This window comes from Anomaloglossus baeobatrachus, chromosome 7 (genome assembly GCF_048569485.1).
Source record: "Anomaloglossus baeobatrachus isolate aAnoBae1 chromosome 7, aAnoBae1.hap1, whole genome shotgun sequence".
NCBI classification, from domain to species: domain Eukaryota; kingdom Metazoa; phylum Chordata; class Amphibia; order Anura; family Aromobatidae; genus Anomaloglossus; species Anomaloglossus baeobatrachus.
Genome location: NC_134359.1, coordinates 284,673,245 through 284,700,407, shown reverse-complemented (window position 1 = coordinate 284,700,407; position 27,163 = coordinate 284,673,245). Strand labels below are relative to the sequence as shown.

The 27,163-nt window shown below is 49.8% G+C and overlaps 1 protein-coding gene across 1 annotated transcript in view; it reads left to right on the top strand.

The window, feature by feature from the left end:
- LOC142245537 (testis-expressed protein 2-like) overlaps positions 1–27,163 on the top strand; it is a 58,068-nt gene that overhangs the window by 27,124 nt on the left and 3,781 nt on the right. The window contains exons 7-9 of the mRNA XM_075318316.1: positions 2,306–2,405; positions 7,667–7,799; positions 26,273–26,413. Of these exons, the coding sequence (XP_075174431.1) occupies positions 2,306–2,405; positions 7,667–7,799; positions 26,273–26,413 (374 nt within the window). The remainder of the gene's footprint in view (positions 1–2,305; positions 2,406–7,666; positions 7,800–26,272; positions 26,414–27,163) is intronic.

Here is a 27,163-nt window from a genome sequence, read left to right as displayed (position 1 = left end):
GGAGATACACACAGAGCTCACATCCAGCCTATATTACTGGGAGAGACACACTGACCTCACATCCAGCCTATATTACTGGGAGAGGCACACAGAGCTCACATCCAGCCTATATTACTGGGAGAGACACACTGACCTCACATCCAGCCTATATTACTGGGAGAGACACACTGACCTCACATCCAGCCTATATTACTGGGAGAGACACACAGAGCTCACATCCAGCCTATATTACTGGGAGAGACACACAGAGCTCACATCCAGCCTATATTACTGGGAGAGACACACAGAGCTCACATCCAGCCTATATTACTGGGAGAGACACACAGAGCTCACATCCAGCCTATATTACTGGGAGAGACACACAGTGCTCACATCCAGCCTATATTACTGGGAGAGACACACAGAGCTCACATCCAGCCTATATTACTGGGAGAGACATACAGACCTCACATCCAGCCTATATTACTGGGAGAGACACACAGAGCTCACATCCAGCCTATATTACTGGGAGAGACACACAGAGCTCACATCCAGCCTATATTACTGGGAGAGACACACAGAGCTCACATCCAGCCTATATTACTGGGAGAGACATACAGACCTCACATCCAGCCTATATTACTGGGAGAGACACACAGACCTCACATCCAGCCTATATTACTGGGAGAGACACACTGACCTCACATCCAGCCTATATTACTGGGAAAGACACACAGAACTCACATCCAGCCTATATTACTGGGAGAGACACACAGAGCTCACATCCAGCCTATATTACTGGGAGAAACACACAGACCTCACATCCAGCCTATATTACTGGAAGAGACACACAGACCTCACATCCAGCCTATATTACTGGGAGAGACACACTGACCTCACATGCAGCCTATATTACTGGGAGAGACACACAGACCTCACATCCAGCCTATATTACTGGGAGAGACACACAGAGCTCACATCCAGCCTATATTACTGGGAGAGACACACAGAGCTCACATCCAGCCTATATTACTGGGAGAGACATACAGACCTCACATCCAGCCTATATTACTGGGAGAGACACACAGAGCTCACATCCAGCCTATATTACTGGGAGAGACACACAGAGCTCACATCCAGCTTATATTACTGGGAGAGACACACGGAGCTCACATCCAGCCTATATTACTGGGAGAAACACACAGACCTCACATCCAGCCTATATTACTGGGAGAGACACACTGACCTCACATCCAGCCTATATTACTGGGAGAGACACACACAGCTCACATCCAGCCTATATTACTGGAGAGACACACAGAACTCACATCCAGCCTATATTACTGGGAGAGACACACTGACCTCACATCCAGCCTATATTACTGGGAGAGACACACAGAGCTCACATCCAGCCTATATTACTGGGAGAGACACACTGACCTCACATCCAGCCTACATTACTGGGAGAGACACATAGAGCTCACATCCAGCCTATATTACTGGGAGAGACACACTGACCTCACATCCAGCCTATATTACTGGGAGAGACACACTGACCTCACATCCAGCCTACATTACTGGGAGAGACACACAGAGCTCACATCCAGCCTATATTACTGGGAGAGACACACTGACCTCACATCCAGCCTATATTACTGGGAGAGACACACTGACCTCACATCCAGCCTATATTACTGGGAGAGACACACAGAGCTCACATCCAGCCTATATTACTGGGAGAGACACACAGAGCTCACATCCAGCCTATATTACTGGGAGAGACACACTGACCTCACATCCAGCCTATATTACTGGGAGAGACACACTGACCTCACATCCAGCCTATATTACTGGGAGAGACCCACAGACCTCACATCTAGCCTATATTACTGGAAGAGACACACAGACCTCACATCCAGCCTATATTACTGGGAGAGACACACTGACCTCACATCCAGCCTATATTACTGGGAGAGACACACAGAGCTCACATCCAGCCTATATTACTGGGAGAGACACACAGACCTCACATCCAGCCTGTATTACAGGGAGAGACACTCCTACGGTAAAAAACATATTGAAATAAAATCAGGCTGCAAACTGCATATCGGGAGCTGAAAATGAACGAAGAAATGAAATTAGCAGATTTAAACGTAGTACAATTTTGTTAACTATAAGTAACCACTAAGATATAAAAAAAATTCTATGTCAAAAGGTGTCCATAGCCTCTCACATGTGTCCAGCAAAAGTAATCAGTTCTCTATTTAGTGGTATTTTGTGGTCATCAATGCTTATACAGTCTCTGATGTACACTTTTTCCACCCAGCTGCCAAATTTTATGGATGAACTGACACTAACGGGCCTGGATATGGGGACGTCGCTCCCCCAGATTCTCACCATCTCCACCCCAAGCATGAATGACAGAGGTGAGTCCATTATTACCTATGGACAGGAGGTTCAGCTCACAATGGCAGGATAGGAATGGTGGCGGGAACCATCGCCAGAAATGGGGTCATATGTTCTGGACCCCCCCCCCTCCTTTATACCTTTGGCACTACTACTGCTTAGCAAGCCCGTGCCCAGTCTCATGCAGATACCCATTATCGGACCGCTGACATCCGAGGCACAAAAAAGCAAATCGGAGCATCTATTTATACTGCAGGCAGCTCCGCATTACATCCTTATTAGGCCCCCGTCCTCAGCCGTGGAAGAGGATGCACATTTCACGTGTCATTAAGTTCTGTTCTCGGAAGGCGAAATCCGAAAGACCTAAAACTGTGCACAATACAAATATAGCAAAATGTCTTTGAAGGGCATGGATGCAACTTTTTCTTACTTAAATGCATATATTTGAAGAAAAAAAAAAATCTTTGCAATTGGGTTGCATTATAAATGCAGAAGGAGTCAACTGAGAATCTGTCAGTGAGCTTGTTTTCATGATGCCCATTTGTACCACCTGTATGGCTCTGATTTTATCGTTTGGATGGTCTATCCCATCAGGTGCCATCTATATCCTTTGGTTTCTTGGCTGCAGAATGAGTCAACTAATAATCTGTCAGTGCGCTTGTTTTGATGGAATCCTTTTGTATCATCTGTATGGCACTGATTTTATCATTTGGATGGTCTATCCCATCAGGTGCCGTCTATATCCTTTGGCTTGTTGGCTGCAGAATGAGTCAACTAAGAATCTGTCAGTGAGATTATCGTATGTATGGTCTATCTATCCCATCAGGTGCCGTCTGTATTCTTTGGCTTGCTTGCTGCAGAATGAGTCAAGTAAGAATCTGTCAGTGAGCTTATCATATGGATGGTCTATCCTATCATGTGCCATCTATATCCTTTGGCTTGCTGGCTGCAGAATGAGTCAACTAAGAATCTGTCAGTGAGCTTGTTTTGATGGAATCCTTTTGTATCATCTGTATGGCACTGATTTTATCATTTCGATGGTCTATCCCATCAGGTGCCGTCTATATCCTTTGGCTTGCTGGCTGCAGAATGAGTCAACTAAGAATCTGTCAGTGAGCTTATCGTATGGATGGTCTATCCTATGAGGTGCCATCTATATCCTTTGGCTTGTTGGCTGCAAAAGGAGTCAACTAAGAATCTGTCAGTGAGCATTGTGTTGATGGTGCCCATTTGTACCATCTGTATGGCCTTGATTTTATCGTATGTATGGTCTATCCCATCAGGTGCCATCTATATCCTTTGGCTTGCTGGCTGCAGAAGGAGTCAACTAAGAATCTGTCAGTGAGCTTGTTTTGATGGTGCCCATTTGTACCACCTGTATAGCTTTTATTTTATTGTATGGATGGTCTATCCCATCAGGTGCCATCTATATCCTTTGGCTTGCTGGCTGCAAAAAGGAGTCAACTAAGAATCTGTCAGTGAGCTCGTTTTGATGGTGCCCATTTGTACCACTTTTATGGCTCTGATTTTATCATTTGGATGTTCTATCCCATCAGGTGCCATCTATATCCTTTGGCTTGTTTCCTGCAGAATGAGTCAATTAAGAATCTGTCAGTGAGCTTATCGTATGTATGGTCTATCTATCCTATCATGTGCCGTCTGTATTCTTTGGCTTGCTTGCTGCAGAATGAGTCAACTAAGAATCTGTCAGTGAGCTTATCATATGGATGGTCTATCCTATCATGTGCCATCTATATCCTTTGGCTTGCTGGCTGCAGAATGAGTCAACTAAGAATCTGTCAGTGAGCTTGTTTTGATGGTGCCCATTTGTACCACCTGTATAGCTTTTATTTTATTGTATGTATGGTCTATCCCATCAGGTGCCGTCTGTATTCTTTGGCTTGATGGCTGCAGAATGAGTCAACTAAGATTCTGTCAGTGAGCTTATCGTATGGATGGTCTATCCTATCAGGTGCCATCTATATCCTTTGGCTTGCAGGCTGCAGAAGGAGTCAACTAAGAATCTGTCAGTGAGCTTGTTTTGATGGAATGATTTTGTACCAACTGTATGGCTTTGATTTTATCATTTGGATGGTCTATATCCCATCAGGTGCCATCTATATCCTTTGGCTTGCTGGCTGCAGAATGAGTCAACTAAGAATCTGTCAGTGAGGTTATCGTATGGATGGTCTATCCTATGAGGTGCCATCTATATCCTTTGGCTTGCTGGCTGCAAAAGGAGTCAACTAAGAATCTGTCAGTGAGCTTATCGTATGGATGGTCTATCCTATGAGGTGCCGACTATATCCTTTGGCTTCCTGGCTGCAAAAGGAGTCAACTAAGAATCTGTCAGTGAGCTTATCGTATGTATGGTCTATCCTATGAGGTGCCGACTATATCCTTTGGCTTGTTGGCTGCTAAAAGAGTCAACTAAGAATCTGTCAGTGAGCTTCTTTTGATGGTGCCCATTTGTACCACCTGTATGGCCTTTATTTTATTGTATGAATGGTCTATCCCATCATGTGCCGTCTATATTCTTTGGCTTGCTGACTACAAAAGGAGTCAACTAATAATCTGTCAGTGAGCTTGTTTTGATGGTGCCCATTTGTACCACCTGTATGGCTCTGATTTTATCATTTGGATGGTCTACCCCATCAGGTGCCATCTATATCCTTTGGCTTGCTGGCTGCAGAATGAGTCAACTAAGAATCTGTCAGTGAGGTTATCATATGGATGGTCTATCCTATGAGGTGCCATCTATATCCTTTGGCTTGCTGGCTGCAAAAGGAGTCAACTAAGAATCTGTCAGTGAGCTTATCGTATGTATGGTCTATCCTATGAGGTGCCGACTATATCCTTTGGCTTGCTGACTACAAAAGGAGTCAACTAAGAATCTGTCAGTGAGCTTGTGTTGATGGTGCCCATTTGTACCACCTGTATGGCTCTGATTTTATCATTTGGATGGTCTATCCCATCAGGTGCCGTCTATACACTTTGGCTTGCTGGCTGCAAAAAGGAGTCAACTAAGAATCTGTCAGTGAGCTTGTTTTGATGGTGCCCTTTTGCACCACCTGTATGGCTCTGATTTTATCGTATGGGTGGTCTATTCTACCAGTTTTTGCATTATGGAGATATTGTAATCTAAAAACTAGGAATATCGCTATATTATGCCACAATACAAAGGCACCATATGGCGGCACACGTTCCTCCTGGAACACTGGAGGGTTAGACATCATGCACTGTGGTGTGGGCATACTAGAAGTGTTATTTTTAATCCCGAGCGCTTACTGCCAAGTTGCTGTCCCCACGCTGCCACCCAAAAAAAAATAATTCTGATATAGTCGGTCCAATCCATGGAGTGACATCACGGCTCAGATGCCTGACTTGTTTTTCTTGTGCCATGTTAGGGATTAGTCGGGCGACAGCTGTTGCCGCCATCAAGGGCGGGTGCCGCGTGCTCGATATCACCCGCCGCAATTAACCAACATCATGAGAAAGCAAATCATTTTTAAGGAGACCGCTGCGATGAGGGCCGGAGACTAAGCTCAGGATTATCAGCCTCTACTGTGAAGTACCATTAACCCGTATCCAGCTTCCAGCGGCAGCCGTGTCAGGCAGCTGCTAGAAAGCCAGCGCATTTTTGTTGTGGCTGATTTAAAAAAAAAAAAAAAAAAAAAAAAAATAACTGTAATACCCATTGTGACCAGCGGGGAGCGATGTTAATCTACACCGAGTGCAGAATTATTAGGCAAGTTGTATTTTAGAGGATTTTTTTTTATTATTGATCAACAACTATGTTCTCAATCAGCCCAAAAGACTCATAGATATCAAAGCTTAATATGTTTGGCAGTTGGAGGTTTTTTTTTTAGATTTGGCTATCTTAGGAGGATTCTGTTTCTGCAGGTCACTATTACTGTGCAGAATTATTAGGCAACTTAATAAAAACCAAATATATTCCCATCTCACTTGTTTATTTTCACCAGGTAAACCAGAAATAAACATTTCTGACATGCAAAAACAAAACCCAAAAAAATTAGTTACCAATATCGCCCCCTTTCTTTCTGATGACACTCAGCAGCCGACCATCCATAGATTCTGTCATTGCTTGATCTGTTTACGATCCACATTGCGTGCAGCAGCCACTACAACCTCCATACACTGCTCCCAGAGGTGGACTGTTTTCCCTCCCTGTAGATCTCACATTTTATGAGGGACCACAGGTTCTCTATGGGGTTCAGGTCAGGTGAACAAGGGGGCCATGTCATTATTTTTTCATCTTTTAGACCTTTACTGGCCAGCCACGCTGTGGAATAGTCGGATGCATGTGATGGAGCATTGTCCTGCATGAAAATCATGGTTTTCTTGAACGATACCGACTTCTTCCGGTACCACTGCTTGAAGAAGTTGTCTTCCAGAAACTGGCAGTAGGTCTGGGAGTTGAGCTTCCTCCATCCTCAACCCAAAAAGGTCCCACAAGTTGATCTTTGATGATACCAGCCCATACCAGTCCCCACCTCCACCTTGCTGGCGTCTGAGTCGGAGTGGAGGTCTCTGCCCTTTACTGATCCAGCCTCTGGCTCATCCATCTGTCCATCAACAGTCACTCTCATTTCATCAGTCCATAAAACCTGAGAAAAATCAGTCTTCAGATATTTCTTGGCCCAGTCTTGAGGTTTTATCTTCTGTTTCTTGGTCAGAGGTGGTGGTTTTTCAGCCTTCCTTACCTTGGCCTGTCCCTGAGTATGGCACACCTTGTGCTTTGTGATACTCCAGTAACGTTGCATCTCTGAAATAGGCCAAACTGGTGGCAAATGTCATCTTGGCAGCTTCACGCTTGATTTTCCTCAATTCTTGGGCAGTTATTTTGCACCTTTTTTGCCCAACACGCTTCTTGCGCCCCTGTTGGCTATTTGCCATGAAACGCTTGATTGTTCGGTGATCACGCTTCAAAAGACTGCTGCATCCCTCTGCAAGACATCGCACAATTTTGGACTTTTTAGAGCCCGTCAAATCTCTCTTCTGACCCGTTTTGCCAAAGGAAAGGAAGTTGCCTAATAATTAAGCCCCCCTTATATAGGGTGTTGATGTCATTACACCGCACCCCTCCTCATTACAGAGATGCACATCACCTGATTTACTGAATTGGTAGTTGGCTCTCAGCCTATACAGCTTGGAGTAGGACGACATGTATAAAAAGCATCATGTGATCACAATACTCACTTGCCTAATAATTCTGCACACAGTGTATTGTCTGCGCCTCTATACCTCGTTATTTCCTCAGGGTTATGGATGGACATGGACGTGACGTACAGCGGATCTCTACAAGTCACATTAGAGACGAAGATGAATCTATCCAAACTGGGAAAGGAGGCGGCAGCGGATGAGGGGGGATCGTATGACCACAGGAGACATAGGTGAGTTCTCAAACCCCCACTATGGGGCATTTATATCAGACCTTGACGAAAACTGCTCTCTGCATAGGCAGAAAATAAATAGGCAACATCAATGACAATGTCCAATGTACAGTGTAACCAAAATGATCCCTGAAAATTTGGTTTAGAAGCAAAAGCTACAAACTTTCTGCGAGTTGCTATAAACCAGTAAAACAAGAACTAAGTAAATATTTCAAAATTATGGCTGTTATAACCTGCTGTAGGCAAGAAAAATAGCCAAGAATCAGCTCCTAGCAGCGTTCCTGAGGAATCTTAGCCCGTTCTTCAAGTTGCCTGACTTGAACCCCATAGACAATTTTGGTTAGGATTTAAGAAGGTGGTTGCAGCACGAAAGCCCAAGAATATTAGTGACCTAGAGGCCACTGCTTGTGAGGTATTGGTTATGACTCCTCAGGTGCGCTGGCAGAAGCTGGTGTCTCGCTATTCATCATGTCTGCAGCAGGTTATAACAGCCAGAGGTGCAGTAGGTTATAACAGCCAGCAGTGCAGCAGGTCATAACAGCCAGAGTTACAACAGGTAATAAAAGCCAGTGGTGCAGTAGGTCATAACAGCCAGAGGAGCAGCAAGTTATAACAGCCAGAGGTGCAGCAGGTTATAACAGCCAGTGGTGCAGCAGGTTATAACAGCCAGAGGAGCGGCAGGTCATAACAGCCAGCGGTGCAGCTAGTCACATGAAGCCAGAGGTACAACAGGTCATAACATCAGTCATGCAGCAGGTCATAACAGCCGGACGTGCAGCAGGTCATAACAGCCAGACGTGCAGCAGGTCATAACAGCCGGACGTGCAGCAGGTCATAGCCGGACGTGCAGCAGGTCATAACAGTCAGAGGTGCAGCAGGTCATAACAGCCGGACGTGCAGGAGGTCATAACAGCCAGAGGTGCAGCAGGTCATAACAGCCAGAAGTGCAGCAGGTCATAACAACAACACATGCAGTAGGCCATAACACCCAGAGGTGCAGCAGGTCATGCCAGCAAGAGCTGCAGCAGGTTATACCAGCAAGAGTGCAGAAGGTCATAACAGCCAGAAGTGCAGCAGGTCATAACAGCCTGACGTGCATCAGGTAATAACAGCCAGACGTGCAGCAGGTCATACCTGCAAGAGCTGCAGCAGGTCATAACAGCCAGAAGTGCAGCAGGTCATAATGGCCAGAGATGCAGCAGATCATAACAACAAGACATGCAGTAGGCCATAACACCCATAGGTGCAGCAGGTTATACCAGCAAGAGCTGCAGCAGGTCATAACATCTGGAGGGGCTTACTAAGCACTAAAGATGCGGGTCATATGTGAATAATTCTGAGGCTGCAGTAGTGATAGTGTCATTTTGTGATGAATTTGGAGAAAACCCTTGTTCTATTAATTGTGCAGAGTTATTCAGACTCTTCTTGTATGTTGTATTATATAATAAATCCGCTCTCTTGCTGCCCCCTCAGCCCCTGAATATATCGGGGGCCTGCGCTGTTTCTATCTTTACCCCGATCCCCCCCCCAGTGCCATTATACAATCACCTCACACAGTTAATAAGACTTGTCACCGAGGTTTTATCTCCCACAGACGCGTTAAATACTGGGTTGTGGAAGGTTTAATTTTCTGGAATTAATTAGATGGTGCTCGTCAGCGTAATTAGACCTTCTGCTCCATCTCATTTTAATAAGACGGTCGCAGATGTGCGGATCCGCCGCCAGTTAACCCTTGACGTGCTGACGCCCAGCGGAGGGTCAGGGTGGGCCTTGCACCGGCGGGGCCGATATCTATAGGTTCCCTGCACAGGTGTACGAGGAATGTGCACCTACGCCAAGACGTCCGGACGACAAGGAGTTAACGGCTAATCTAGCGAGTGTGCTGCGCGGCCTCTGCGGATTTACCTCCAGGATTAGCTTGTAACACTATTATCCCCCAGTCACAGAATAGTCTAATCCATACTATAGGGCTGAACCTATATACAGATATATACAGATATATACAGAGATATACAGATATACACAGATATATACAGATATACACAGATATATACAGAGATATACAGAGATATACAGAGATATACAGAGATATACAGATATATACAGAGATATACAGAGATATACAGATATATACAGATATATACAGAGATATACAGATATATTGTCAGGGCCAGGTGGACGGGCAGACCCAGGAGGTGGATCCACTGGGCCGAACTCCTAGATGGTGGTAAGGGGTCCGGTAGCTGGAGCACTATAGGCAGCAGAACAGTCCGTGCACAGGAGTATAACGGAGAAGTCCCTGGGACTACGGAGTCACTGGTGGTAGTCCGGGTGACGCAGCTCAGGTTCGGAAGCCGAGAAGGTGTCAGGCGGGGTCCGGAACCTTTGGAGCGAGATGACGGGTCACCACAGGGGTCAGAGATGGTACGGACTGTCAGGATGGCAGATGGACTGCGTTCGGGGTTCGGGATTCGGTCTGGACCGGATGGCGAGGCAGGCACGGCTCTACAAGAGAGATAGGTGAGTATATACACATATACACCAGGAGACCTGACTCCTAGCTTAAGAAACACGAAGATCAGGCCCCGCCCCCTTGGACATAAACCCCCTTTATACCCTGTACCTGTTTTGCATCATTTCCTGTTAATGGACGCTGGCCCTTTAAGAAAGGGTCAATGACCGCGCGCACGCCCTAATGCGCATGCGCGCGGCCCGAGTGCCAGAAGCCAGAGCAGGAAGCTGCGAGGAGGAAGCAGCAGGGCCAGGATGGGGCTGTGAAGCCGACGGACGCCGGGTGCGGGGACCAGGACGCTGGGGACGCGCTGGCAAGGGGTGCTGGAGAGCGGGGAGCGGCGGTGACCGGACCAAGGAACCGGGAAGCGAGACGGGGGACCCGGGGAGCGTGACAGGTGAGCCGGAGGGCAGCACAGGGGACCCGGGGAGCGTGACAGTACCCCCCCCCCACGCCCCCCTCCCCGCAACCGGGACAGGAAGGCACGGATCAGCGGAGTACCCACATTCTCCCGGGGCTCCCAGGACCTATCCTCAGGACCATACCCTGCCCAGTCCACCAGGAAGAACTGTCGGCCTCGTACGGTCTTCATGGCCACGATATCCCTTACCGCATAGATGTCGTCATCGGCTATAGGAGGAGGAGCCGAACTGGCAGCAGCGGAGAAGGGACCCAGGACAACCGGCTTGAGCAGGGAGACGTGGAATGAGTTGGGTATCCTCATCGTGGCCGGGAGCTGTAGCTTGTAGGAGACCTCATTGATCTTGTTGAGGACTTTAAACGGCCCGATGTAGCGAGGACCCAGCTTGTAGGATGGTATCTTCAATCGGACGTACTTGGATGCAAGCCAGACTAGATCTCCAGGAGAGAAACACGGAGGATCCAGACGTCTCTTGTCTGCGTGTCTTTTCATCCGCAGGGAAGCACGCCCAAGGGACGCCTTGACAGAGTCCCAAATGGTTGCAAAGTCACGGGCTACAGTATCAGCAGCAGGGACATCCGAAGAAGGGGATACAGGCAATGGGACGGAGGGCTGAAGTCCGTAAACGACATGGAAGGGAGAGCTGGAGGAGGACTCACTGACGTGGTGGTTATGGGAGAATTCAGCCCAAGGAAGAAGCGTGGACCAGTCGTCGTGATGGGCGTTGACATAGTGACGTAAGAAAGAGGTCAATATTTGATTGACCCTCTCCACTTGGCCATTAGACTGGGGATGGTATGCAGATGAAAAGTCCAGAGTCACTCCCAGATGGTTGCAGAGAGCCCTCCAGAAGCGGGAGGTGAACTGAGTTCCTCTATCGGATACGATGTGAGATGGAAAGCCATGCAAGCGGAAGATGTGATGTATGTAGGCGTCCGCGAGTTCCTGAGCAGAGGGCAATCCAGCCATAGGGACGAAATGAGCCATTTTAGAGAATCGATCCACCACGACCCATATGACTGTGTGTCCGGAGGACAATGGCAAGTCTGTAATAAAGTCCATTGCTATGTGTTGCCACGGAACTGAAGGTATCGGCAGAGGCAGAAGACGGCCATATGGCAGGTGTTTGGGCGTCTTGTTCCTGGCACAAGAGGAGCAGGCAGAGACAAAAGCAGCGACGTCCGTGCGAAGGGATGGCCACCAGTAATGGCGTACAATCGCACCCCATGTTCTCTTCTGACCAGCATGACCGGCTGTTTTCGAGGCATGACCCCAGTGTAACACTTTTTGCCTGTCTGTCTCAGAGACATAGGTCTTCCCGGGCGGTATCTGGGCCAGGGTGACAGGGGCCACCGGAATGATTTTGCTAGGACAGATGATGGGTTGGGTAGTCTCCTCCTCCTGCTCCATGGGCATGAAAGACCTGGACAAGGCATCAGCGCGTACATTCTTGTCCGCGGGTCGGAAATGGAGCTGGAAATCAAACCTGGCAAAGAATAAGGACCACCTGGCTTGCCGTGGGTTCAGTCGCTGAGCAGACCGCAGGTATTCCAGGTTCTTGTGGTCCGTGTAAATGATAACGGGGTACACTGCTCCTTCCAGAAGGTAGCGCCATTCCTCCAGAGCCAGTTTGACTGCCAAGAGCTCTCGGTCACCGATGGTGTAGTTGCGTTCAGGCGCTGAGAAGCTCTTGGAGAAGAATCCGCAAGTCACCATCTTCCCGGAGGAGGATTTCTGCATGAGCACTGCTCCGGCTCCTGAGGAGGAGGCATCCACCTCCAAGGTGAACTGGCGGTTTAACTCCGGACGGTGAAGTACAGGAGAGGAGGCAAATGCCCGCTTCAGCGAGCCAAACGCGGCGTCGGCCGCAGGTGACCAGTCCTTTGGATTAGCCTCCTTCTTGGTCAAAGCGGAGAGAGGAGCAGTCAGAGCCGAGAAGTGAGGGATGAACTGGCGGTAGTAGTTGGCGAATCCCAGGAAGCGTTGGATTGCCTTCAGTCCAGAAGGAGGAGGCCAGTTGAGAATGGAGGAGACCTTCTTTGGATCCATCTGCAGTCCGGTATCAGAGATGATGTACCCCAGGAAGGGGAGAGAAGACTGCTCAAAGACACACTTCTCATACTTCGCGTACAGACGATTCTCTCTCAGTCTTTGTAGAACCAGCTGCACGTTCTCTCTGTGGGTCTGGAGGTCCGGAGAGAAGACAAGGATGTCATCCAGATATACTACCACACAGAGGTAAAGAAGGTCCCGGAAGACGTCGTTCACCAGTTCTTGAAAGACGGCTGGGGCGTTACACAGGCCGAAGGGCATCACGCAGTATTCATAGTGCCCATCGCGAGTGTTGAACGCGGTCTTCCATTCGTCCCCAGAGCGGATGCGGACCAGATTGTAAGCACCCCGAAGATCCAGCTTGGTGAACACACGAGCTCCTCTAAGCCGGTCAAACAATTCAGGGATGAGCGGCAGAGGGTACTTGTTTTTTACGGTGATTTGATTCAAACCCCGGTAGTCTATGCATGGGCGTAAGTCGCCCTCTTTCTTCTTGACAAAGAAGAAACCTGCTCCAGCAGGAGAGGAGGATCTCCGGATGAATCCCCTTGCCAGGCTCTCTGTGATGTAAGTAGACATGGCCCTTGTTTCGGCTGGAGACAATGGATATATCCGTCCTCGAGGTGGTGTAGTTCCAGGGAGCAGGTCGATGGCACAATCGTAGGGACGATGTGGCGGAAGTACCTCAGATTCCTTTTTATCAAAGACGTCCGCGAAGGACCAATAGGCCGAGGGCAGTCCCGGTAGGTTCTCTGGAACCGGAGGTCGTCGGATGGGTTGTATGGTCTTCAGGCACTTCTCATGGCACGAAGAGCCCCATCGGGTGATTTCGCCAGTGCCCCAGCTGACTGATGGTTCGTGTGTCCGCAACCAGGGAAGTCCCAGCAGGATTTGATGGGACATGTGTGGGAGGACGTAGAGAGCGATGTTCTCGGTGTGCAGGGCACCGATACGCAGTTCCACCGGCTTGGTGATCCAGGAGATGGTGTCAGAGAGGGGTCTCCCATCCACAGAGGCAATCACGAGGGGCTTGTCAAGTGGAGTAACAGGCACCTGGTACTTGTCCACCGTGGCCTGCTGGATGAAATTGCCTGCTGCCCCGGAATCGAGGTATGCCTCAGCCGTGAACCGCGTCTCTCCCGTTGTCACTTGCACAGTCCATGTAACCGGGTCTGAGAGAGTCCCAGCACCTAGGGTGGCCTCTCCTACCAACCCTAGGCTTTGGAGTTTCCCGGCCTCTCAGGACAGGAGCGTAGCAGGTGTGTGTCCTCTCCGCAGTAAAAGCAGAGGCCCTTGGCGAGCCGCTCAGCTCTACGTTGTTCAGACTGCCGCACTCTGTCGATCTGCATGGGCTCGTGGACGGGGACCCCAGCTGTCGAAGACTGAAGTACGGCGGGCTTCTGCGGAGGAGAGGAATGCCGTACCGGTCGTCTCTCACGGGACACTTCCTTGGATCGCTCCTGAAAGCGGATGTCCACTCGAGTCGCTAGGGTAATCAGGGCATCCAGGGTGGTCGGTACGTCACGACCCGCCAGCTCATCTTTAATTTGCCCCGAGAGTCCTTCCCAGAAGGCGGCGGTTAGGGCCTCGTTGTTCCACCCGAGTTCCGAAGCCAAGGTGCGAAACCGGATTGCGTATTGGCCCACCGTCAGAGTCCCCTGACGCAGCCGTAGAAGAGACGAAGCAGACGCGGAGGCGCGTCCGGGCTCATCAAAGGTGCCACGGAATGCCTGCAGGAAGTCCTGGATGTTCGTGGTCACAGGATCCCCCTTCTCCCACAAGGGGTTCATCCACGCCAGTGCCTCACCCTCTAGATGGGACATGATGAAGGCGACTTTGGCTTGATCAGAGGCAAACAAATGCGGCAGCTGCGTGAAATGGAGGGAGCATTGGTTTAAGAATCCCCTGCTGGTCTTGGGGTCTCCGGCGTACCGGGGTGGTGAGGCCAAACGAAGTCTGGAAGTATCTGAAGAAGTCGCCACGGGAGCTGGAGCCGTGGCTTGACTAGTGGAGGCCCGGGATGCTGAAGACGTGACTGCCGCTTGTAGCGTGTTCAGGCGGGCGTCCACAGAAGACATAAATTGCAGCATGCGGGTCTGAGTCTCACGCTGGCGTTGGAGTTCCTCCTGTACGGCTGCTAGTGCTGCAGCGGGATCCATGGCCTGATCTTACTGTCAGGGCCAGGTGGACGGGCAGACCCAGGAGGTGGATCCACTGGGCCGAACTCCTAGATGGTGGTAAGGGGTCCGGTAGCTGGAGCACTATAGGCAGCAGAACAGTCCGTGCACAGGAGTATAACGGAGAAGTCCCTGGGACTACGGAGTCACTGGTGGTAGTCCGGGTGACGCAGCTCAGGTTCGGAAGCCGAGAAGGTGTCAGGCGGGGTCCGGAACCTTTGGAGCGAGATGACAGGTCACCGCAGGGATCCAAGATGGTACGGACTGTCAGGATGGCAGATGGACTGCGTTCGGGGTTCGGGATTCGGTCTGGACCGGATGGCGAGGCAGGCACGGCTCTACAAGAGAGATAGGTGAGTATATACACATATACACCAGGAGACCTGACTCCTAGCTTAAGAAACACGAAGATCAGGCCCCGCCCCCTTGGACATAAACCCCCTTTATACCCTGTACCTGTTTTGCATCATTTCCTGTTAATGGACGCTGGCCCTTTAAGAAAGGGTCAATGACCGCGCGCGCGCCCTAATGCGCATGCGCGCGGCCCGAGTGCCAGAAGCCAGAGCAGGAAGCTGCGAGGAGGAAGCAGCAGGGCCAGGATGGGGCTGTGAAGCCGACGGACGCCGGGTGCGGGGACCAGGACGCTGGGGACGCGCTGGCAAGGGGTGCTGGGGAGCGGCGGTGACCGGACCAAGGAACCGGGAAGCGAGACGGGGGACCCGGGGAGCGTGACAGGTGAGCCGGAGGGCAGCACAGGGGACCCGGGGAGCGTGACATATATACAGATATATACAGATATATACAGATATATACAGAGATATACAGATATATACAGAGATATACAGAGATATACAGATATATACAGATATATACAGAGATATACAGAGATATACAGATATATACAGAGATATACAGATATATACAGATATATACAGAGATATACAGATATATACAGAGATATACAGAGATATACAGATATATACAGAGATATACAGAGATATACAGAGATATATACAGAGATATACAGATATATACAGAGATATATACAGATATATACAGAGATATATACAGATATATACAGAGATATATACAGATATATACAGATATATATGGCCTCATCCAGCAACGGATCATCACCTTTGTCTCAATTTGCGGATAAAAAAAATTAAATCAGAATTTTGTCATTTTTACTCCATTCCTGATCAGCTCCACCAACACGGGCAAAGCTTGGGCAAAACAGTGCCCAACCCCACTGGTGCACAGCTACCCAACCCCACTAGTGCACAGCTCCACAACCCCACTGGTGCACAGCTCCACAACCCCACTAGTGCACAGCTCCACAACCCCACTGGTGCACAGCTCCACAACCCCACTGGTGCACAGCTACCCAACCCCACTGGTGCACAGCTACCCAACCCCACTGGTGCACAGCTACCCAACCCCACTGGTGCACAGCTACCCAACCCCACTGGTGCACAGCTACCCAACCCCACTGGTGCATACCTCCACAACCCCACTGGTGCATACCTCCACAACCCCACTGGTGCACAGCTACCCAACCCCACTGGTGCACAGCTCCACAACCCCACTGGTGCACAGCTACCCAACCCCACTGGTGCACAGCTACCCAACCCCACTGGTGCACAGCTACCCAACCCCACTGGTGCACACCTCCACAACCCCACTGGTGCACAGCTACCCAACCCCACTGGTGCACAGCTACCCAACCCCACTGGTGCACAGCTACCCAACCCCACTGGTGCATACCTCCACAACCCCACTGGTGCACAGCTACCCAACCCCACTGGTGCACAGCTACCCAATCCCAACTGGTGCACAGCTCCACAACCCCACTGGTGCACACCTCCACAACCCCACTGGTGCACAGCTACCCAACCCAACTGGTGCACAGCTCCACAACCCCACTGGTGCACAACTCCACAGCTCCACTGGTGCACAGCTACCCAACCCAACTGGTGCACAGCTCTACAACCCAACTGGTGCACAGCTCTACAACCCCACTCGTGCACAGCTACCCAACCCCACTGGTGCACAGCTTCACAGTCCCACTGATGCACAGTTCAACAATCCCACTGGTGCACAGCTACACAGTTTCACTGGTGCACAGCTACACAGTCCGGTATCAGAGATGATGTACCCCAGGAAGGGGAGAGAAGACTGCTCAAAGACACACTTCTCATACTTCGCGTACAGACGATTCTCTCTCAGTCTTTGTAGAACCAGCTGCACGTTCTCTCTGTGGGTCTGGAGGTCCGGAGAGAAGACAAGGATGTCATCCAGATATACTACCACACAGAGGTAAAGAAGGTCCCGGAAGACGTCGTTCACCAGTTCTTGAAAGACGGCTGGGGCGTTACACAGGCCGAAGGGCATCACGCAGTATTCATAGTGCCCATCGCGAGTGTTGAACGCGGTCTTCCATTCGTCCCCAGAGCGGATGCGGACCAGATTGTAAGCACCCCGAAGATCCAGCTTGGTGAACACACGAGCTCCTCTAAGCCGGTCAAACAATTCAGGGATGAGCGGCAGAGGGTACTTGTTTTTTACGGTGATTTGATTCAAACCCCGGTAGTCTATGCATGGGCGTAAGTCGCCCTCTTTCTTCTTGACAAAGAAGAAACCTGCTCCAGCAGGAGAGGAGGATCTCCGGATGAATCCCCTTGCCAGGCTCTCTGTGATGTAAGTAGACATGGCCCTTGTTTCGGCTGGAGACAATGGATATATCCGTCCTCGAGGTGGTGTAGTTCCAGGGAGCAGGTCGATGGCACAATCGTAGGGACGATGTGGCGGAAGTACCTCAGATTCCTTTTTATCAAAGACGTCCGCGAAGGACCAATAGGCCGAGGGCAGTCCCGGTAGGTTCTCTGGAACCGGAGGTCGTCGGATGGGTTGTATGGTCTTCAGGCACTTCTCATGGCACGAAGAGCCCCATCGGGTGATTTCGCCAGTGCCCCAGCTGACTGATGGTTCGTGTGTCCGCAACCAGGGAAGTCCCAGCAGGATTTGATGGGACATGTGTGGGAGGACGTAGAGAGCGATGTTCTCGGTGTGCAGGGCACCGATACGCAGTTCCACCGGCTTGGTGATCCAGGAGATGGTGTCAGAGAGGGGTCTCCCATCCACAGAGGCAATCACGAGGGGCTTGTCAAGTGGAGTAACAGGCACCTGGTACTTGTCCACCGTGGCCTGCTGGATGAAATTGCCTGCTGCCCCGGAATCGAGGTATGCCTCAGCCGTGAACCGCGTCTCTCCCGTTGTCACTTGCACAGTCCATGTAACCGGGTCTGAGAGAGTCCCAGCACCTAGGGTGGCCTCTCCTACCAACCCTAGGCTTTGGAGTTTCCCGGCCTCTCAGGACAGGAGCGTAGCAGGTGTGTGTCCTCTCCGCAGTAAAAGCAGAGGCCCTTGGCGAGCCGCTCAGCTCTACGTTGTTCAGACTGCCGCACTCTGTCGATCTGCATGGGCTCGTGGACGGGGACCCCAGCTGTCGAAGACTGAAGTACGGCGGGCTTCTGCGGAGGAGAGGAATGCCGTACCGGTCGTCTCTCACGGGACACTTCCTTGGATCGCTCCTGAAAGCGGATGTCCACTCGAGTCGCTAGGGTAATCAGGGCATCCAGGGTGGTCGGTACGTCACGACCCGCCAGCTCATCTTTAATTTGCCCCGAGAGTCCTTCCCAGAAGGCGGCGGTTAGGGCCTCGTTGTTCCACCCGAGTTCCGAAGCCAAGGTGCGAAACCGGATTGCGTATTGGCCCACCGTCAGAGTCCCCTGACGCAGCCGTAGAAGAGACGAAGCAGACGCGGAGGCGCGTCCGGGCTCATCAAAGGTGCCACGGAATGCCTGCAGGAAGTCCTGGATGTTCGTGGTCACAGGATCCCCCTTCTCCCACAAGGGGTTCATCCACGCCAGTGCCTCACCCTCTAGATGGGACATGATGAAGGCGACTTTGGCTTGATCAGAGGCAAACAAATGCGGCAGCTGCGTGAAATGGAGGGAGCATTGGTTTAAGAATCCCCTGCTGGTCTTGGGGTCTCCGGCGTACCGGGGTGGTGAGGCCAAACGAAGTCTGGAAGTATCTGAAGAAGTCGCCACGGGAGCTGGAGCCGTGGCTTGACTAGTGGAGGCCCGGGATGCTGAAGACGTGACTGCCGCTTGTAGCGTGTTCAGGCGGGCGTCCACAGAAGACATAAATTGCAGCATGCGGGTCTGAGTCTCACGCTGGCGTTGGAGTTCCTCCTGTACGGCTGCTAGTGCTGCAGCGGGATCCATGGCCTGATCTTACTGTCAGGGCCAGGTGGACGGGCAGACCCAGGAGGTGGATCCACTGGGCCGAACTCCTAGATGGTGGTAAGGGGTCCGGTAGCTGGAGCACTATAGGCAGCAGAACAGTCCGTGCACAGGAGTATAACGGAGAAGTCCCTGGGACTACGGAGTCACTGGTGGTAGTCCGGGTGACGCAGCTCAGGTTCGGAAGCCGAGAAGGTGTCAGGCGGGGTCCGGAACCTTTGGAGCGAGATGACAGGTCACCGCAGGGATCCAAGATGGTACGGACTGTCAGGATGGCAGATGGACTGCGTTCGGGGTTCGGGATTCGGTCTGGACCGGATGGCGAGGCAGGCACGGCTCTACAAGAGAGATAGGTGAGTATATACACATATACACCAGGAGACCTGACTCCTAGCTTAAGAAACACGAAGATCAGGCCCCGCCCCCTTGGACATAAACCCCCTTTATACCCTGTACCTGTTTTGCATCATTTCCTGTTAATGGACGCTGGCCCTTTAAGAAAGGGTCAATGACCGCGCGCGCGCCCTAATGCGCATGCGCGCGGCCCGAGTGCCAGAAGCCAGAGCAGGAAGCTGCGAGGAGGAAGCAGCAGGGCCAGGATGGGGCTGTGAAGCCGACGGACGCCGGGTGCGGGGACCAGGACGCTGGGGACGCGCTGGCAAGGGGTGCTGGGGAGCGGCGGTGACCGGACCAAGGAACCGGGAAGCGAGACGGGGGACCCGGGGAGCGTGACAGGTGAGCCGGAGGGCAGCACAGGGGACCCGGGGAGCGTGACATATATACAGATATATACAGATATATACAGATATATACAGAGATATACAGATATATACAGAGATATACAGAGATATACAGATATATACAGATATATACAGAGATATACAGAGATATACAGATATATACAGAGATATACAGATATATACAGATATATACAGAGATATACAGATATATACAGAGATATACAGAGATATACAGATATATACAGAGATATACAGAGATATACAGAGATATATACAGAGATATACAGATATATACAGAGATATATACAGATATATACAGAGATATATACAGATATATACAGAGATATATACAGATATATACAGATATATATGGCCTCATCCAGCAACGGATCATCACCTTTGTCTCAATTTGCGGATAAAAAAAATTAAATCAGAATTTTGTCATTTTTACTCCATTCCTGATCAGCTCCACCAACACGGGCAAAGCTTGGGCAAAACAGTGCCCAACCCCACTGGTGCACAGCTACCCAACCCCACTAGTGCACAGCTCCACAACCCCACTGGTGCACAGCTCCACAACCCCACTAGTGCACAGCTCCACAACCCCACTGGTGCACAGCTCCACAACCCCACTGGTGCACAGCTACCCAACCCCACTGGTGCACAGCTACCCAACCCCACTGGTGCACAGCTACCCAACCCCACTGGTGCACAGCTACCCAACCCCACTGGTGCACAGCTACCCAACCCCACTGGTGCATACCTCCACAACCCCACTGGTGCATACCTCCACAACCCCACTGGTGCACAGCTACCCAACCCCACTGGTGCACAGCTCCACAACCCCACTGGTGCACAGCTACCCAACCCCACTGGTGCACAGCTACCCAACCCCACTGGTGCACAGCTACCCAACCCCACTGGTGCACACCTCCACAACCCCACTGGTGCACAGCTACCCAACCCCACTGGTGCACAGCTACCCAACCCCACTGGTGCACAGCTACCCAACCCCACTGGTGCATACCTCCACAACCCCACTGGTGCACAGCTACCCAACCCCACTGGTGCACAGCTACCCAATCCCAACTGGTGCACAGCTCCACAACCCCACTGGTGCACACCTCCACAACCCCACTGGTGCACAGCTACCCAACCCAACTGGTGCACAGCTCCACAACCCCACTGGTGCACAACTCCACAGCTCCACTGGTGCACAGCTACCCAACCCAACTGGTGCACAGCTCTACAACCCAACTGGTGCACAGCTCTACAACCCCACTCGTGCACAGCTACCCAACCCCACTGGTGCACAGCTTCACAGTCCCACTGATGCACAGTTCAACAATCCCACTGGTGCACAGCTACACAGTTTCACTGGTGCACAGCTACACAGTCCCACTAGTGCACAGCTACACAATTCCACTGGTGCACAGCTACCCAACCCCACTGGTGCACAGCTTCACAGGTGCACAGCTACCCAACCCCACAGGTGCACAGTTCCACAACCCAACTGATGCACAGCTCCGCAACGAAACTGGTGCACAGCTCCACAGTCTCACTGGTGCACAGCTCCATAATCCCACTGATGCACAGCTTCACAACCCAACTGATGCACAACTCCACAACCCAACTGATGCACAGCTCCACAATCGCACTGGTGCATAGCTCAACAATTCCACTGGTGCACCACTCCTCAACCCCACTGGTGCACAGCTCCACAGTCGCAAAGGTGCACAGCTCAACAATCTCACAGGTGCACAGCTCCACAGTCCCAAAGGTGTACAGCACCATATTCCTGCTGGTGCACAGTTCCACAGTCTCACAGGTGCACAGCTCCACAGTCCCAAAGGTGTACAGCACCATATTCCTGCTGGTGCACAGTTCCACAGTCTCACAGGTGCACAGCTCCACAACCTCACTGGTGCACAGCTTCACATTCCCACAGGTGCACAGCTCCATAACCCCACTGGTGCACATCTATAACCCCACTGATGCACAGCTCCACATTCCCACTGGTGCACAGCTTCACATTTCCACAGGTGCACAGCTCCATAATCCCACAGATGCACAGCTCCATAACCCCACAGATGCACAGCTCCATAACCCCACTGGTGCACAGCTCCATAACCCCACTGATGCACAGTTCCATAACCCCACTGATGCACAGCTCCACATTCCCACTGGTGCACAGCTCCACATCCCCACTGATGCACAGCTCTATAATCCTACTATGACTGACCCATTTGTAGAATTTCCACAAATCCTTGTATAAAAATTTCTGCAACAAATCCGCGTCATGTGAGTTTACCACCAATTAGTTTCCATACCTCTAAATTTTATGCAAAAAAGGCACAAAACCTCAATCTCTTCTCCTCCCCCCATTAATAATCGTCAGGTAACACATTTATTAGGAATATGATCCCTTTAGGAGTCACAGCACACATCCCAGCAGTGAATGTAGGGCCCTGGTGCGGGCAGGGGCTGTTGACTATGGCGGGGGTGGCATTGTCACCCGCGTATATTCGGAGGAGTAATTAGACTGTGAGGAGGCTGAGAACAATGCGCAGAACTGAGGAAACGCCTGATTCAGCTGCAAACGGATAATTGAGAGAAGTGCTGGAATAAGCTTTACACCATGACCTCCGAAACCCAGCACCTGTCACATGAGGCCGCCCAATATAGCAACATGTGCCGAAGACACAGCAAAAACAGGTTGTGTCTCCGGAGCAAAGTCCGCAATGTGGGCGCAGATGGAGCAGAGCTGGATTTGTATTTAACGCTGGGATAACTTTCGGAATTAAAGGGATTTTCCCATTTTTTTTTATTTTTTTTTTAAAACCTTCCACATGTAACTAGTTATAATAGAAAGAAGTATCCTATGCATAAAATTTGGCAATACTGCTCTGGTGGCCCCTGCAGGCCTTTGTCCTCCTGCAAAGATGATGCGACATACGTGGACCTAAAACTGGCCCTGTCTATAATGTGCCAGCATCACAGCTCAGGCCAGTGATTGGCTTTGACAGTCCAGTGACATGTCAACACTGCCTAAATTATGCAAGGGTCTTCAGAGACCACCCTAGCGACAGCCGAGATGAAACCATTAAGTATAGGCTTCTTCTTCTTACTTGTACCCTATTTTCTTAAAATATCAGAAAATCCCTTCAAGGGGCAATTCCACTTGATACCAAAAAAACTCCCCAGTGAATATAATATAAAGGCACAGATTATTATTTTCCTATTATACCATTTTTTTCAGCTTCCTAAAGTGAGAACAGAAAGTAGCAACCATTAAGGATGTTGTGGACGCTGTCACTTATTTTTCCTAGACTCCTAGATGTCAATATTCCGTAATATATAACCAGAGTAGCAGTATAAAGCCAATGGACAAATAGATGACACTCCCCATAACAATGTCTGCCACTTCCTGTTGTGATAACTTCCTGTTATGATGACTCCACTTCCTGTTGTGATTACTGCATTTCCTGTTGTGATGACTACACTTCTTGCTGTGATGACTATACTTCTTGCTGTGATGACTATACTTCCTGTTGTGATGACTGCATTTCCTGTTGTGATGACTGCATTTCCTGTTGTGATGACTGCATTTCCTGTTGTGATGACTGCAGTTCCTGTTGTGATGACTGCAGTTCCTGTTGTGATGACTGCATTTTTTGTTGGATTACTGCATTTCCTGTTGTGATGACTGCATTTCCTGTTGGATTACTGCATTTCCTGTTGTGATGACTGCATTTCCTGTTGTGATGTCCATATTTCCTGTTGTGATTACTGCATTTCCTGTTGTGATGACTGCATTTCCTGTTGTGATGCCCACATTTCCTGTTGTGATGACTACACTTCTTGCTGTGATTACTATACTTCCTGTTGTGATGACTGTATTTCCTGTTGTGATGACTGCATTTCCTGTTGTGATGACTGCATTTCCTGTTGTGATGACTGCAGTTCCTGTTGTGATGACTGCAGTTCCTGTTGTGATGACTGCATTTTTTGTTGGATTACTGCATTTCCTGTTGTGATGACTGCATTTCCTGTTGGATTACTGCATTTCCTGTTGTGATGACTGCATTTCCTGTTGTGATGCCCATATTTCCTGTTGTGATTACTGCATTTCCTGTTGTGATGACTGCATTTCCTGTTGTGATGCCCACATTTCCTGTTGTGATGACTACACTTCTTGCTGTGATTACTATACTTCCTGTTGTGATGACTGTATTTCCTGTTGTGATGACTGCATTTCCTGTTGTGATGACTGCATTTCCTGTTGTGATGACTGCAGTTCCTGTTGTGATTACTACATTTCCTGTTGTGATTACTGCATTTCCTGTTGTGTTGACTGCAGTTCCTGTTGTGATTACTGCATTTCCTGCTGTGATTACTGCATTTCCTGTTGTGATTACTACATTTCCTGTTGTGATGACTGCAGTTCCTGTTGTGATTACTACATTTCCTGTTGTGATTACTGCATTTCCTGTTGTGTTGACTGCAGTTCCTGTTGTGATGACTGCAGTTCCTGTTGTGATTACTGCATTTCCTGCTGTGATTACTGCATTTCCTGTTGTGATTACTACATTTCCTGTTGTGATGACTGCATTTCCTGTTGTGATGACTACACGTCTTGTTGTGATGACTATACTTCCTGTTGTGAGGACTGCATTTCCTGTTGTGATTACTGCATTTCCTGTTGTGAAATACCCCGAAACAGCTGTCTGAGGATGGATACCATGTTTGGCATAGGTGGTCTCCTTGACTGGAGACTGCCCTTCCTGTGGTTGTTCCTTCCCGGTGAAAGACCTGGCTAGTTTCCTGCCAGCGTTGAGAAACACGTGATGGTGTCTCCGCGGCATTCTTGTTTTGCATTTTTTCCTGTGGTGATGACTGCATTTCCTGTTGTAATGCCCACATTTCCTGTTGTGATGACTGCATTTTCTGTTGTGATGACTGCATTTCCTGTTGTGATGACTGCATTTCCTGTTGTGATGACTACACTTTCTGTTGTGATGACTGTTATGATGACTGCACTTCCTGTTCCAATGGCTAGCACTTCCTCTTGTGGAGAGTGTACTTCCTGTTATGGTAACTGCACTTCCCACTCTGATGACTGTACGTCTTGTTGTGATTGCTGCACTTTCTATTCTGATGAATGCACTCTCTGTTGATGTGATGACTAGACTTCCTTTTCTGGTGTGTGCACTTCCTGTTGTGATGGCTGTAACTTCCTGTTGTGATGAGTGCACTTCCTGTTGTGTTGAGTGCACTTCCTATTGTGATGACATCACTTCCTGTTGTGATCATTGCATTTCCTGTTTCAGTGTCTGGCACTTCCTGTTGTATTGCTACTACTTTCTGCTTTGATGGCTGCACTTCCTGTTGCCTAAGGCACACCTGTGCAATAATCATGCTTTTGTCACTAGGAGTTTAGCACAAAAGTTACCAATTGTCACGGCAGCATCAGACGCTGTTCACATTAGAGATCCTCACACCTCACCCTATAGTTTCTCTGGTGCTTTTGAGCTACACAGGCAGGTTCGGGCGTCGACCAGCTGTGTGCTTATTCCTGATCAGGCTAGCAAGAGTTAACCTCTGCTAGCCTGCTTGTTACTTCTTTCACCTTTCCTATTTAACATGATGGAATCTGTCCTCTCATGCCGACTATAGTTTATTGCTGTGTTGGTCTGTGTGCTGTTGTGTCCCAGTCCTGCTGGTGATTATATTGCTTTGTGCTTCGTGTTGTTGTGGAATTCTCTCATTGTCTTGTTGTTTCCTCCCTGCTCTTATTTTCCTCCTGAGCTCTTATTGTATTATACCTCTGTGTGTGTGTGTGTGTGTGTGTGTGCTATGAGATAGAGTTTTGGTTTCGCCTGTTTGTCTATTACCGTTGGCTTTCTCACTCCTGCCCCGACCCTCTCCAGGAGAAGCTGGTATAAGATCAGGGCTGGTCAGGAAGGTGGCCCAGATATCCTCACCATCAGAGGTAACTCTGGGATTAGGAATAGCTAGGATCCCCTAGCCTGAGGGTCAATCGAAGAGCCCCTGTCCCTATTTTTGCTCAGTTTTTATATATTTATATTATACTTTACTGACTTATATGATGTTACAATACAATTTTTTATTATTTTTTGCACTTTTTTATTTTTGTTGTGTTTTTGTTGTATTGCATAAAACAGTGTAACTGGTGTAATGTCCCGTGTAGACTCCAGGTGGCAGTAATGTGACACTTTTCACTATGTATGTATACTGCAGGCCGAAGATGCCAAGATGCAGGATCTTCACGGACAGCGACGAGGAGTCCTCGAGTGCCGGCTCATCCGAAGATGAGGAGATCACCATCACAGAGACACCAGGGAACTTGGCAGAGAGACCCAGCCCCAATAATGCCGAAAGGTGCAGTCAAAAGGATTGGGCAGTGGATTCGGCATGTCCGATCCTTCTTTCCCCTGAAATCCATATGTTGTGTGAAAGTCCGGAGGTCTTCATAGACGTCATATTGGGGGTCTTTACATAAGAGGAGCATAGTCTGACTGCTACCTCTGCACCCCCTATAGTTACCCCTCTCGGAACATCTTCATAATGGGGTCACACCCCTTCAGTGCCCAGGATTGCCCCCCTAAATCAGCAATAATGTCTACCATGCTACGCTGCAGCATTAGCTCAGACACGTCAGATTGGGGGTCTTTACGGAAGAGGAACATAGTCTCACTGCTACCTCTGCACCCCCTATAGTTACCCCTCGGCACAGGGAATTATAAACTACCTTCATAATGGGGTCACACCCAATCAATGCCCGGTATTGCCCCCCTAAAAAAAGCAAAATGCCTCCCCATGCTACGCTGCAGCATTAGCCCAGGACTCCATACATGTCAGATTGGGGGTCTTTACGTAAGAGGAGCATAGTCTGACTGCGACCTCTGCACCCCCTATAGTTACCGCTCTCGGCACATCTTCATAATGGGGTCACACCCCTTCAGTGCTCAGGATTGCCCCCCTGAATCAGCAATAATGCCTCCCCATGCTACGCTGCAGCACTAACCCAGGACTCCATACATGTCAGATTGGGGGTCTTTACGTAAGAGGAACATAGCCTGACTATTACCTCTGTATCCCCTATAGTTACCCCTCTCGGAACATCTTCAT